This window comes from Typopeltis vanoorti, chromosome 18 (genome assembly GCF_054136105.1).
Source record: "Typopeltis vanoorti isolate ZY-2024b chromosome 18, IOZ_Tvanoo_1.0, whole genome shotgun sequence".
Taxonomy (NCBI): domain Eukaryota; kingdom Metazoa; phylum Arthropoda; class Arachnida; order Uropygi; family Thelyphonidae; genus Typopeltis; species Typopeltis vanoorti.
This window is the reverse complement of record NC_143566.1, coordinates 28,958,418-28,974,563: the sequence shown is the minus strand read 5'-3', so window position 1 is coordinate 28,974,563 and position 16,146 is coordinate 28,958,418. Positions and strand designations below refer to the sequence as shown.

Below are 16,146 nucleotides of genomic sequence, written 5' to 3'. Positions count from 1 at the left end.
TTGAAGACTCGACACTCAGGGGCTACCCTAGGTGCCGGGGGGGGGGGAAGAACCCCCTTTCAAGTCATCAGAATTCAAGGAGAACCGGCCTACCAGTACTCAATGTGTCCAGGAAGGGCAGGCAGTCAAAGTATAGTGCATCTAAATAGCCAGCACCCTAAAATCCACTTTACAATGGAACTAGAAGCCAATGACTGCCTGCCCTTCCTGGACACACTTCTTCCAGAAGGTTCCTTATCATTTTCGGTTTATAGAAAATCCACACATACAGGGAAATATTTACACAAACAATCACACCATCACCCTTCTCAACAATATGGTATCTTAAAATCACTAACCCATAGAGCTAGGGCAATCTGTTCCAATGACATTGCTCTCACTGCTTAATTTTTCACACCTGCATCACACCTTCCTAACCAATGGCTATAATCCCCATAAGATAGATAAAATACTAAATGCTACCCAGAAATCCCCCCCCCCACTATCTACCACAGAAGATAACAAAACTATCACTATCTAATTCATTAAAGATATCTGAAAAGATATCTAGGGTGCTTAACAAACACCAACTGTGCACCGTATTTAAACCTTCTGTGAAATTGGCAACTCTCATCCGTTCACCTAAGAACAGATTCACTCCTTTATCACATCCAGGAGTCTACGAAGTGCCCTGTTCTTGTCTTCGAGCCTACTATGGACAGACAGGAAGTACTGTGGACATCTGCCTCAGTGAACACAAAAAATATATCCGACACTTTCGCTACGGTAAGTCGGGTCTGGCAGACCACGCTTTGGATACCACAGCACACAGGATCAATTGGAAAAAAAACAAAAGTACTACACAGAAGCTTCCAGAGTCAGAGAGGTTGTTCCTGGAATCAACAGAAACCTTAAAACATACTCCAAACCTTAACAAGTATGGTATAAATCTACCAAAGATTTGGGAGACAGTCATCCTAAGACGAAATTAATATTTATTTTAATTTTTTTTTTCCAAAACTTTGGACTACTGTTTTTTTCGTTTTCTTTTCTTTAATTTAGATGGCACTGTATTAGGACTTTAGTCTTGTGTTGGATATAATACCAGTGAAATATTAGCTTTTAAGTTAATAAATAGTTATTTTCTTATTAATCTGTGTTCACATCAATACCGTTTAAATCCCTTGTCTCTTATTCATATTAAAATTTAAATTTATAGGCCTATTATTTTTAAAAAATCACGGCACTACGGTTTTGAAACAAGCACTTTCACCCTACAATACGAACTTGTGAAGAAAATATTCAGTATTACTAGATCTGAGAACTGGATACAGACTACCTTGATCTTCAATTTCAGTGGAAAAATTTTTTTTATATACTTCCTTGCTGATTGGTCACTAACATTTGCAACATAGATGTTATTTCATTCAGTTTTGAGAACAGAGGATACGCCATCCATTGTTATAATCTGCTTGCAGGCAATTTTTATGACCGGTTATAAACAGTGGTATTCCCTTTCCCAAATGTTGAAAGGTTTCAATGTGTGAAAATTAACGATACACAGATGTCATTAGGTGTTCTGGGTCTGAGCTTTTCAACATATTCATGAATATTATTCTCCACAGAATATTTCCACTATAAAATATTTATTCATGAAAAAGGCTTAGAAAACTAAAATGACAAATTCTAGGAGAACTTCTCTTGGAACACTAGTGTTCCGCAGAACACAGTTTGGGAAACCCTGATCTAAAGAATAGCATTAGTAGTTCAAGCCTTTTGTGTTACTAAATTTGCAGAGAAAATATTAAGGATCTCCACGGAGTCATAACACCAGGTTTCACAAACCTCCACAATGTTAGTAAAGGCAACTTTAGAAGATTGCTGCAATCCTATTGAACATTGCAGCAATTTTTCTAGGTTATCTTCACAAATCTTTGCAATATGCCTCCTGAAGTTGAAATTTCTGTTTTTCTGAAACTATTTTTGATGTTTACAAAAAATGAGAATCTCATCCCATCCTCATCAATCTTTTTTTTTTGCCGGCCTGGCTGGCCGAGTGGTTAGCATATCTGCTCTCCAGTCAAAAGGCTGCGGGTTCGAATCCCGCTTGGGAATGGATGTTTGTGATTGTCTGTGAAAAAACTAGTGGTGGTAGTCGGCAGTAGATGGCGTTGGTGAATTGAGTTGTTTAGACAGAGCTGAAGAGTAGGTGCCCTCCCTTGATGAGTCTTTGGACTCCCTGGAGGTGTCAAATAATAAAAATAAAAAATCTCCCAAACTTCTGGGGGAGAGAGAGAATTATTCCGATTCAGGTTAGACCAATGTAAAAGGGCTTCATAACTTTCTTTGAAAGGGCATTCATATTTAAAATTGCTTCTATGGAAAAGATGAGCTTCATCTCACTGTATTGAGTGTCAATACTATGCTGTGCCAGACCAGATTTTTGAGGTTTCACATATTCAATGTAGTATTGATGTTCATTCACTTTTTTTTTTTTTTGAAACACAGAATGGCCTGTCTGCCCAAAGTATGTCAAATTACATTCATAAAGAATCTGGTAAATGTATCCCAGCTAAAGATAGAGGCAAAGTTTGTCTTTTGTAGATGGTAACAGATGAGAAATTTGGTTGATAGGAAAATATATGGGAATAAGGTGATACTTCTTCAAATACTACCGATAGGTTCAGAGATATCTTGGAACCCTGCAGTGTGTTGAAGAACCCTTAGGTGTTGGAACATGGGAGTTAATTATCTGCTGGATTTGATAAGGGTCAAAACCATTCAATTCCATTAAAGTTTTGATAATGAGAAGTTCTTGTTGTAAGCTTGAGGTAGAGAAGCACACAACATTGTGTGCTCTATTAATTAAAACTTGAAAACACCAATTTGTTTGAAAGATGTCATGAGTAGACTTTTGATGAATGTATCTGCCAGTAAAGATAAAAATAGGTTTTGATGAACAATGGCCATTTTCTTTTTCCATGTGCGGGTTAAGACTAATGATCAAATGTAGGTAAGTGGTAAGTTCATTTTTAGAATGATACCAAACAGCAAAAACATCATGAACGTAACGAAACCAAAGAGAGGGTTGGGGATGAATGGATGAGAACGAGCTATCTTCCCATTCTTTGTAGACCTTTCCAGCTTATTTAAATCCTCCACATCAGCACTATTACTAATAACCCTCCCAAACTATCATTTGCAAACAATTGACTATGTCCCTATAATCCAGTGACAATATCACTGAAACAGGGAAGAACAGGATAGACCCAGTGCTGTGCTTGCAGAAATTCACTAGTAACCTTCCTTATGCTCAATACTGCAAGCTCTATACACAACTGACATCTAGCAGAATTCTATCTAAATCTATACCACTCATCATGTAGCACCTCATGAAATGTCTATGCAAAATCCAGAAAAATGACAGGGCTTTCCACTCAAGTGTGCCTTCTTAACAAATACATGAAGCTCTTCATAAATATTATGATCATCATCAGAGATCTTCAGAGTCTAGGATTCCTTGAGAAAATATATCACTCATACAACCTGTCACACCTTCTCTTAAACTCATTCACAACAGATGCACTCACTGCTCTGAGAGAGCAATCTAGCTCACTTCTTTAACTGAACACAAACTTCCATAGATACTCCACTGTCCTCTACCCCACCTTCCACATAACAAAAAATTTCATCAACAAATATCCTATAACATCCTTTCAGAAGTTCATAAATTCTATCACATCAATCCCTCTTTCTTTCTTCTCTGCAGTCCACACTCTCAATGTCCCCATAATTCCAATATCAGTTTTGTAACTCTTCTTGGACTACTCTCCACAATTTCTTTATTCCTTCAAGAACTCAGGAGACAAAATCTGTAAACAGTAATCCAAGTCAGTCATATCAAGGCCTTGTCAAGAAGCAAAATGACTTCCTTATACATCCTTATACATTAATTACCCTCAGAATTATATTCAACATCCTACATAGCAGTGGTGTTCAATCTCTTTTACTATGCGAGCTACTTTTAGATAAAAAGTTATTCGGCGATCTACTCTCGTATATAGAGCACGTTCCCCCAACCTGATATCTGATTATGCACAAATACACAACTAAAAACTTTATTTGTGTATTTAAAAATTTATTTATCACTTTTAATTATTTTAATACAACAAAAAAAAAAATATATATTGGAATAAAATATTTATTTCTGTATTTTGGAAAACCAAAGTTAGAAAAAACAACACATTGATTACAAACTCACAAGTTACAGGAAATGCTGGTTGATTAAAAAAAAAAAAAAGAAGCTAATGTGAAATTTGGCATTGTTTGGACCTCGCAATATTTTCTTAGTCAAGTTGATATGAAGAAGTGGCCAATCGCAGACAATCATCCAAATGATCATTTGTAATTTGGTTTCTTAATTGACGTTTTATGATGGTCATATTTGAAAAAGCGGATTCTGACAAGTATGTCGATCCGAAACACGACAGAATTTTTTGCGCAATATCAGTTAATATTTTGAATTTTTCATGTGCATGCTTCCAAATGACCTCATTGTTTATTGATTTTAAATGTCAACTATTCTGAATGTTTATTATCTCAAGTTCTACTTCAGCTTGGTTTATATCAAACAGCCCACTAATTTTATTTGAAATTTCTGTGATGTTCAAGTTTTCTTGAAATGGATTATTGATAAAAGATAGTCATTTCAGTTTTATTAAAATCTTTAAATCTTGAATTTATTTCTTTCTCAACTAATTCTATTTCACGAATAAATTCTTTTAAATCATAGCGAAGCATTTCTTGATTTTGTGCAAAAAATTTTAATAAATATGGGAGATGTCTAAATTTGCGGTTATTTATATTTTTCTTTAATAAAAGTAAGTATTGTTGGAAAGTTTTTATTGAACTTAACATGTCAATTAAATTTTTATCTCTACCTTGTAACTCTAAATTAAAATTGCTTAATTTCGTGCAGAAATCTACTAAAAATGATAAGTGTAACAACCATCTTTTATCACTCAATTGGGGATAAATTTTTCTTCAAGAAAATTTTTTATATCGTTAATTAATACAAGAAATCTTTCTAAAAATTGACTTCTGCTGAGCCAGCGAACATCATTGTACAACAGAAGTTCCCTATCATCATCTGTCTGTAATTTAAATAACTGCCATTGCAGGGCTTTTCCTCAAACAGAATTTATAATTTTAAATGTAATATCCAAAACATCTTTTGTGTTTAATCTTTTATTACACAGTACTTGTTGGTGAATAATATAGTGGTATGTTAAAAAAATCTGGATATTTGTCATCGTTTTTACATAATGAAATTACTATTATTATTACTATTATTACCTATCATTGCAGGAGCACCATCAGTAGTAATAGACACAAGTTTAAAAAGCAGAAGTTTGTGTTGTTTCACAAATTCATCAAATGCCAAAAAAATGTCTTCTCCCCTAGTCCTTCCCAATAATGGTATAATTTTCAAAAGTTCTTCTTTACTTGAATAATCTTGAAATACCATGCGAATAAATACCATTAACTGAGCAATATCAGTGAAGTTGTTTGATTCATCAAATTGTAATGAAAACGCAACACACTGGTGAATGTCTGACATTAACCTGGCCTGGAAACTTTTCTCCGGCAATTGGAACTCTTCCTTTCGGCAATTTGAAATCTTGTCTGCAGCCTAGAAGTAGTCTCTCTCTCTAGCAACGTCTCGAACTGAGAAGCTCCTTTCTGGAAGCGGGAAACTCCTCTCTCAAGCAACATGGATCCAAGCAGTCTCTCTGACGGCGACTCTTGACCGGGTGGCCTCCTCTCTGACAGCAATTCTGAAACTGGGACCCTTCTACTTGCTTCAGTCCCTTTTTATTAGGCCTCCTCTGAGACCTCACATGAAGTTTGGCAATCCCCCAAAGAATCAGTATGAGTCTTTCATCTTAAGTTTCAAGTTCGGCACACCTTTCATTCTCCTCCGCTTTCTTTTGACTGTAAGTTGCCGGTCATCGGAAAGTTGTTTGAACTCTTTCTGACTGACTTCGGAGATGTTTACACTTAGAGCCTGCAAGCCTTTCTCATACATACACGTTTCAATAACAATCTTTCTAATGATGCCGTGTACAGCTTCGGCGACAAAAACATTGCCTTTGTTTTTAACACACCAACATATTCTTATTGAAGCAGTATATACAGTTAGTTTCAAAAGAGTTATTTACAAAAACATCTAATACAAACTATACCGAGAAAAACAAAGTTTATTTTTTTTACAATATTCACATGGGACTTAATCGAAGTAAAAAATCGATGTAATGTGCTTTGGAATATTTAATAATTAAGCTACAATCGAGTTTTTACACTTTGCTTATAATCGTATTCACTCGGCTCGCTGTTTGACTTCCACTGATTAAAATTAATTCATTTACCCGGACTTATAAGAAAATTACTGATTTGACAATTTTAACGAAAGAAACAATGAGTTAATAGCCATTATCATTTCTAATAGTTCCAGCCAATTCAATTCAGTCTATAAGTACTGCATATCATCATCATTAGCATCCCTAACTATTTTTTTGCATTGTGCAAACAACTGAACATTTCCTGTCAGGTCCTTCTCATTATCATTAATAATATATAAATTGAACAACAATGGTCCAAAGACTGATCCTTGGGATCAACCACTGGTCACCTTAAATTTGGCAGATTCCCCCTCCCCTATATACAACTTTCTAATGCCTGTCTGTCTACAACCCACTTTATCCATGTCAACATTTTATATTCCAATCCCATTATTCTCCAATTTATGCAAAAGCCTTTCTTGTATGTTCAGGTATTTCTTCCAAAATTACCTGAACAACGTTCAACAGTATCAGAGTGACCTTATCCAACTCAGCTGTAACATTATACAAGTGGCCTTGCTACATGGAAATGTGAAAAATGCATATTACTTAGACTCCTAACTAGTCCCAAAAACTATAGACCTTTCTTCCTCAAATTCTTCAGTTCATCATACTGCCCGAAGTTGGTCTCTAAGTCTATTATAATCACTGCCTTTATAATTCTGCATAAATTTCTTCCTCCTTGATACTCAAGCATGTCTAAAATTGTTCTACAAGTCAAGGCAACATGATCATATTCACTAACTAGGGCAAAGTAATTTTTCAGTCTCAATTAGCTTCTCTGGTACTATGACCAAATCAGAAACTTGTTTCATGTGTTCCTCCTAACACATACTGCTTAAGATATTTTAAGAATTCCCTCAAGAATTCCAGAAATTCAGTGCCCAGTTTATACTACTACAGTTAAAACCCACCATAATGATAATCTGTTTTGCACTTGACAAACTATTTTGCATAAATATTTCCTGCTCATCACTCTTTACATTCCCAAGCCTACAGCAATATTCCTCTAAATATCAGTGGTAATTTCACTTGATTCTCTGTCTGGAGATAACTCATTCACTTACAATAAACAATAATCCATTTGCCCTCCTCAGCCTTATACAATATGCCTAATTAAGTTGAAGGCTACCCTATCTTTCAACTATTCCTATTAACCACATTTTGCTAATACCAATTAACTTTACATAACTTGAGTCTATCAATACAACAACCTCATTCCCTTTATACCCTCTAGCATTTGTACACAGAAAATCGGTGTGCTGTGCATACTTTCAAAACTATCGCTATTGTTAATTAAGAGGGAGATGTTAAATCCCGTTTTATTTTATAGCCGGGTACGAAACTCGGGTCGAAATTCATCTACATCTGTAGAGTTTCAATGCCGAATAAACTATTGGCTGGAACAAAGTGTAAATGATCACTTGGATAGCACAACACCAGGGCAACTCCATGTAAAGGTGGAGCAAGCCTCCTCACTAACTTTAATATTCTTTCATAATGTAAAACCCAGCTCCTAAGAGATGTAACTATATTGTTTTACATTATGAGAAATAGGTCACTACCCAGACCAGTTTCAACCTTTTTTGAGGTCTCATCAGTGAGTAGGTAGACCTGGAATATCAAGGTTTTAAGTGAACAGAAACTTACATACCTCTACTATTGACTCTACATTTTTTTTTTTTTCAGCATTGAAACTCTACGGATGTCGATGGATTTCGACCCGAGGTTCGTACTCGGCTATAAAATAAAATGGGATTTAACATCTCCCTCTTAATTAACAAATTCGCCGGTAAAATAGCCTTTCGGCTTAATATCTTTGTAGTTTACAATATTTAACAATATATAGTACACCACTTCGGCAATTCGATAGTAGAGGTATGCAAGTTTCTGTTCACTTAAAACCTTGATATTCCAGGTCTACCTACTCACTGATGAGACCTCAAAAAAGGTTGAAACCGGTCTGGGTAGTGACCTATTTCTCATAATGTAAAACAATATAGTTACATCTCTTAGGAGCTGGGTTTTACATTATGAAAGAATATTAAAGTTAGTTAGGGAGCTTGCTCCACATGGAGTTGCCCTGGTGTTGTACTATCCAAGTGATCATTTATACTTGGTTCCAGCCGATAGTTTTTTCGGCATTGAAACTCTATGGATGTCGATGGATTTCGACCAGAGTTTCGTACCCGGCTATAAAATAAAATGGGATTTAACATCTCCCTCTTAATTAACAAATTCGCCAGTAAAATAGCCTTTCGGCTTATTATCTTTGTATCACTATTGTTCTTTCCAGATTCCATTCATTCTGCAATATACTCATCATCAAGTCATACAGCATGTGTATAATATCACGTGTCTTGGTCACAGCTGTACAGTAGCAGGAAACACTATTAGAGTTTAGAGACATAAGAAAATATGTATAATTAATTCATTCATTTAAAAATAATAAAAAATATAAACAATTAACAGTAATCACCTCCTGAAACTTACCAATAGGCACATAATCTGTCTGATTAAGATCAGGACATTGGCATAGGGCTTCACACAATTCAAAAAAACAGATGATGAAATTTGAACCTACTGTAGTGTAGCATCTTGGTATGGTTCCGGTGAACGATGGCATGAGAAGCAAGGCCTAAACCTTCAGAATCCAAAAATCTTATATAATCTTGTTCTTCAATTCTAACAGTAACATATCCTATCTTAAAGGAGTATCTGAACAAATAACAGACATTTTGCAGATATAATTTGCACATCAACTTCAACCCAGCCCAGAAGTTGTCATCTTTCTTACCACATATCAAAATTACATTATCACCTTTATCCTTGCCTGGTGTTTTATCAAATACCCTCTTCTTGTCATCTTTACTCTTTAGACAGACTGGTCATTCTGCTACTATTAGAATCCAAGAACATCAAGATTATATAAGATTTTTGGATTCTGAAGGTTCAGGTCTTGCTTCTCCTTCCATCGATACTAGGCACAGAGTTCAATGGAACTGAAGCAAGATGCTACACTGCAGTAGGTTTCTGATCGTATATTTTTTGACTTGTGTGCAGCCGACATCCTAATCTTAATCGGACAGACTGTAAGCTTATTTGTAAGTTTTGGGAAAGTGATTGCTGTTAATTGTTTATAATTTTTTATATTTTTATTTACTATTTTTAAATTAAGTTAATTATACAGCTATTCCCATCTCTCTGAATTCTAATAGTGTTTCCTCTCACTGGATAGCTGCAACTGAGACACAATATATACTATACGCCCACAGATGTGAGACCCTTCGACACTTCTGTACATGTCAGAAGGGGAATCAATCCATAGTGTGGGATGAGTTGTTTATTATTACACATTGTAAAATTAACTTCTCTATTATGAACACTGTAGCTTTTAAAGTGGTATATTATGCTTGCATAATAGTTGGAAATTTTACGTATAAAGCACGTGATTTTGTGTGTTGGTGACTAATTCGTACATCACCTTATTTCTTTCTCCACTTCAACATGAACTGACGCTTCTTGGCACATTGCCAACTGAGGTTATTCATGTATTCAGAATTTAAATTTGTTACCAGTTTTTCTGTCTTCTCCCTGAAAGAAGCTTATGACATACTGAGCAAAATATATAGGAGTAATAAATTATATTTAGTTTTCTCTTACATGTGAATGGCTTTACATATAATAACTGATAACTATCATATCCTGTACACTAGGGGGTCTTCAATGTATGGCCTGCAAGCCACCTGTGGCCTGCCAGCCATTTTGAAAAAATAACTACTTAACATTAAAACGTGATTAAATAAAAAATAATTTCAATGAAGCCCACGGGCCACTAAGCTATACTGCAGTATTTAGAATTGTAAGATGCTTTCCAGATTCACAAGGAACACTGTACATTTGATACTTTACATAAAATCCTATAAAAATAAATATTAAATAGACATGTTTCTACAGCCAGTGCCAAGCGGTACTTAAGTACTAGTACTAACGTCGCAGGTAGATGGCTGAGGCAGTTCATTCGAGTGCCTTCCAGATACATCTCGAAGGTTCTTGATACTTCATTATTTTCACATAAATACAAGAGGATCTCATCCACAGTCAGTCAGTCAGTCGTGAACAGTGTGATATTCGTGTATAAGCGCATGCAGATTCGTCATGTCAGCCATAGCTTATTTGTGGTTTTATATTGTCAGGCATTTTTTCATTAGTGTGAGACATATTCAGTGGATAATAACCGTTACGGGCATCTTGGATCATTTTTTGGGATCACCTTCCATCACTATGGCGTCTACGAATAAAAAGCGTAAATCAAGTGATTCTTGTCAGGTTTTTAATGAAAAGTGGACCAATTTGTACTTTTTTGTGTCAATCGATGATAAGTCAGTGTGTTTAATTTGTCGTGAGTCAGTATCAAAGGAATACAATATAAATCGACACAATGAGACAAAGCATGCGTCCAATTTCAATCACCTTCAAGGACAGCGACGTGTGGACAAAGTGAACCATCTCCAAATTGATTTAAAATGCCAGCATGGTACGTTTAAAAGGCAGAGGGAAGAGAGCGAAGCGTGTGTCAAAGTAAGTTATGTAATAGCTGAAAAAATTGCTAAAAAATCAAAAGTGTTCTTGGACGGCAAGTTTGTGAAAGGGTGTCTCATCACTGCTGGGGAAATTCTGTGCCCAAATAATAAGGAAGTGTTTAAAAAACTGAGTTTGTCTGAAGTAACTGTAGCATGACGTGTCGAAGGACTTGCCAATGACATTGAAGGAACTTTAAAAAAACAGACGTCTGAATTTACGTCATATTCACTTGCTTTAGATGAGAGCACAGATGTGAAGGATACAACACAACTGGCTATCTTTGTCCATGGCATTGATCAACAATTCACTGTGACAGAACTGCTAGCGCTCGTACCTATGAAAACAACAAAAGGCACTGATATTCTTGAAGCTGCCAAGAAAACGTTTCAACCTCAGCTTAACCAACCTCGAGGATGTGGTAACTGATGATGCCCCTGCTATGGTGGGAAAGAACAAAGGGTTTGTTGTGCTGCTACGGAAAGAACTGAAACTAGAAGGAAAAGATTTCGTTCATTACCACTGTTTAATCCACCAGGAGAATTTGTGCGTGAAAACTATTGGATTTGAGAATGTCATGAAAGTTATTGTGACTGTCGTCAACATTATTAGGGCAAGAAGATTGAATCATTTTCAATCCCAAGAGTGCAAAGCGGATGTCGTTTATTATAGTGATGTACGTTGGATGAGCAGAGGGAAGGTTCTTAAAAGAGTCTTCGACTTAGGGAGCGAAACACAGCAGTTCATGCAAACCAAAGGAAACCGAATGCGGAATTTCAACGATCCAAAGTGGATGACAGACTTTGCCTTTGTGACCGACATCTCGTGAATGACCTAAATATGCAGCTACAATCGAAAGATCAACTGATGCACACTCTGTTGATCACATCAAAGCTTTTGTGGCCAAGCTCAAACTTTGGGAAGCACAACTCGCAAAAAAAGACTTAACTCATTTTCAGCTTCTCGCTGAGTCCAACTGTTCATCTCTTGATGAATATGCTACAAAATTAGCTGTGTTGTGAAGTGAGTTCGAAGAGAGATTTAGTGATTTTCGTAACCAACAGTTTTCTTTAGATTTATTTTCAATGCCATTCAGTGTCAATGCTGCCAAAATGCCAGGCTCAGTACAAATGGAGCTGCTTGAACTCCAAAACAATTCTTCTTTGAGAGAAAAATTATTTAATATGCCCTTGCTTACATTTTACAAAGACTATATTTCTGAGGATGCATTCCCTAATCTTTGCCAGCATGCTTTGAAGATGTGTGCTTTGTTAGGAAGCACATACTTATGTGAGCAGATTTTCTCCAGAATGAAGCATGTTAAGTCCAAGACTTGATGTCAACATTGACAAGCTGGTCAAGGAAAAGCATTGCCAAGTTTCCCATTGACTCTGTAAAAAATGAACGTTTTCTTCATTAAATTATCTTTTTTTCAAGTATTGATTGTATTTACTTATCATGAACCTGACTCCTACCTACATTCTTAGAGCTGAGTGTTTATGTTTATAGAATTTTATAAACAGTATCAAATGCACAGCATTCCTTGTGAATCTGGAAAGCATCTTACGATTCTAAATATCGCAGTATAGCTTAGTGGCCTGCGAGCTTCCTTGAAATTTTTAATGCTGCCCACACTGTCTGAAAGGTTGAAGACACCTGCTGTACACCTTCTGAGGATACATAGGAATTTGATGATATATTATACAAAATATAACATAATATTAAAACAATTTGTAGCAACTAATACATTTTTTTTTTGATATTGTCCAATGAATACATCATTGAAGAATGTAGTTTCTGCACTCACTAATTAACTAGAAGTGGTTATCTGATGCTAATTGTTGAAGTTTATTCACTATTGTATTGATCTTTTGTATACTTTTTTTTCATAAATTTCTTAAATTTTCTTAAATATATTAATACATGCATTCAGAACTTATATGTTGTTGTTCTTAGGATCAGTCTATTAAGTGTAGTACTTTTGTTACTCCTGATAACACTATCAACATGAACGATGAAACGTGTAATATAGTTAATAAGTCTTTGTTTCAGTAACTCAAAAACTAAAAAAAAATATATATATATATCAAAAAGAATTATGACTGTTCAACACTCAACCAGAGCTAGTCGTAAGATACTGGTCACATATAAAGAAAATAATCAAATTCACGGTCTCATGCATGAATATCAACTATTTCTCTCACAGAAATCCTAGACAGATAAAGCTAAACCTAATTTGGTATTGTCAATGAGCTATATAATCTTGCAACCATGCTAAAATATTCAAACTGAACTCTCAAGCAACTTAAGGTCTCCAGAAAGCAGGGTAGCAGTCTCGTATGAGTTCATTTACCACCTGAAGACATTCTAGCTGTGCCACACTAGAAATCAAAACCCATAGTCTAGAAGCTGGAAAACACTGTCACAGCTAGATTGCATGTCAACCAGGAATTTTCCCAGAAACCTATAATAATATCCAATATTTCTATATAACTTATAACTCTTGAAATTTATCAATACAGGTAATACTCCTAAAAGTTGCAAAGTATCAGTCTTAAAACACGCTGTTATGAGTGAAATTTTGAAACATTTTAACAGTTACCAGTTGTACTGGTTTTCATCTATTTGTTGTTGTTATATTTATAAACAGACAGATATATTTGTGCTATTTCTTGTGAAGTAAAGTGTCAGGTATACGTTGTGCTTGAAGAATAACGAGTCAATACGGCGACCGATGCGTTGTAGTTACCAAAAATATGCTGAACGTGTTCCAAGTATGTCAGTTACATGTAGTAATACTGTATATATGTTAGTCAAAAGCTTTAACTTCAACACCTACTTGATTTGGTGCCATACATTTCACATCACTGGAACCTCTCAATAAAACTGAACAAGAACAAAGCGTTAAGGATTAAAAATATCGTAATTTATCTTCCAAATTTCCAAGCTCGGACAGTATATGTTAAATCACAAAAAAAAAGATTACAAAACGTGAAGTTATGAAATCTTAATATACCATTTCTCGGCTTGTCGAATACACTCATTCCCCTCCGATATCTTTCTTTCAGACGCCATACTGTTTATCTGATTACGAAATCCCAAAACCCCAACGGGTAAATTTTGCACTTGAAGGATACTATAAAATGTGTAGACTGCTTTAAAAAAAAAAAAAAAAAAAAAAAAAAAAAAAAAAAAAATCAGAACAATAAATTGTGAAACATATAGAAACTTATCACCGCATACAAAAAATGCGCTAAACATAGTATGGAAAATTACCATTCAATATTTAAAGAAAGTATAATAAATATCCAATTTTTTTTCTTTATAGCCAAGTACCAAAATATTCTTCTGCTATTGTCATTATTCGAAACTGAGTCCGTAGTGACAATAACCTTAGAAAGCCGGGATTCGAATCCCATCTAGAACGCGAACAGCTTTTATCGGGGCTCTTCAGGTGAAGTTAAGCTAGACGGACCTCATAGAGGTGGAAATTTATTTCTTCTTTATTAAGGCCTTTCCTTTATAAAGGCCTTTTAACTGAAGATAAATATCTTATAGGGAGTTTGAAGGCCAGGGGAAGTTAAGGAAGTTAGGGTTCTTTCTGACATCTTTAACTTCTCCATGAAACTTGATTACATATAATCCAAATTCTCTAACACCGAAGACAACTTACTCGGTGACGATAATGACTACAATTCTAAATGGCTCAATTTTTAGATTTCCACCGATCAAAAGAAAGAAAAGCAGATATTAATTTGTATAGCAATGAATATCAGTGATATAGAACTGTGAAGCTCAGTGGAAGTGACTTCTGTATCTACTGAGACGCTGCCAGAAAAAAAAGACTTAAGGTCTAGTCTGGTCGCCGACTAGAGGAACTTTTTCTAAGCCTTACTTCAACCAGTTCCCGAGTTAGTCGATCATTGGCACAGGCAAGTGGGTTTTGTCTCTGGGAAACACGGATTTTTCTTTCCATAACCTCAAGAAAATCGACCGTAGAACCCACAGTATTTCAGACAATGACATATTGTTTTGAGGTCAGAGACTACGATATTGCGACATCTCAGTCGTCTCTTCATCGATGCAGCTTATGATTAGTGATGGTCTTGACACAGCTATTTCTGATTGGCTACTGGTGGAGATGGAACTTCTCACTCACTCCCGAAAAGTTAGATAAGGCTAAAACGGCCTCCCCTACTCCCTATAAGGGAATAAAAGAAATTAGGTGATTTTTTTGATAGAAGAAAGGATTTGCCAGAAATATTCAGTTATTTGCTGATGATGGAAAACTGGGAAGGGTAACAATAAATTAAAGTGATATAGAGATTCTGCAGGAAAAATTAAATGGACTAGCCATATAGGAAAAGGTAAATGTCTGCCAGTTTAATTCAATCAAGTATAAAGTCAAGCACTATGGGAACAGATCATAAGGTATGTATTATATTGATAGAGCTGACCTACAGAAAATTGATCAGACCAAGAACTTGTGGGTGAGTATTGACACAGCCTTCAAGTTATCAGAAAAAAAATCAGCTAATTCTCTTCCTGTATAGGGAGTAGGCAAGGCCGTTTTTAAGCCCTATCTAACTTTTGGAGACTGAGTGGGCAGTTCAATCTCTACTGGTAGACAATCAGAGATAGCTGGCCCAAGGCTATCACTAATTAATCGGCACTCGGTGAAGAAAGCGGCTAGTATGTGCCGCCATCTGGTTGTCCCTAACCCTAATACAATATATTTAATGTCTGAAAATAGTGTGGGTTCGACGGCCGATTTTCTCGAGTTTACGGGACAAAAACCCGAGTTTCCGGGAGGAAAAACCCGCTAGCCAGTGTCAGAGATCGACTAACTCTGGAACCGGTAGAGAAAAGGCTTAGAAAAGTTCCTCTAGTCGGTGACCAGATTCGAACGTTTTTCGTCGTGCGGTCAAGCGCTGTAGCGTGCAAACGCCACTTTTACTGTGCTACACCACACAGCTCTGCATTCAAGTTATTATTATTATTATTATTATTATTATTATTATTATTATTATTATTATTATTATTATTATTATTATTATTATTATTATTATACTCAAGATAACTATTGTATATATCAAAAAAAAATCAACTAACGTCTTTTATTCCCTAACAGGGAGTAGGCGAGGTCTTTATACCCTATCTAGCTTTTGGAGACTGAGTGGGCAGT

The 16,146-nt window shown here is 35.6% G+C and overlaps 1 protein-coding gene across 1 annotated transcript in view; it reads right to left on the bottom strand.

Annotated features, from left to right (window-relative positions):
- The window catches only part of LOC150096575 (gamma-soluble NSF attachment protein-like), a 130,381-nt gene extending 116,345 nt beyond the window's left edge, over positions 1–14,036 (bottom strand). The window contains exon 1 of the mRNA XM_090407841.1: positions 13,978–14,036. Within this exon, the coding sequence (XP_090263967.1) occupies positions 13,978–14,036 (59 nt within the window). The remainder of the gene's footprint in view (positions 1–13,977) is intronic.
- Between the last annotated feature and the right edge of the window lie 2,110 nt (positions 14,037–16,146).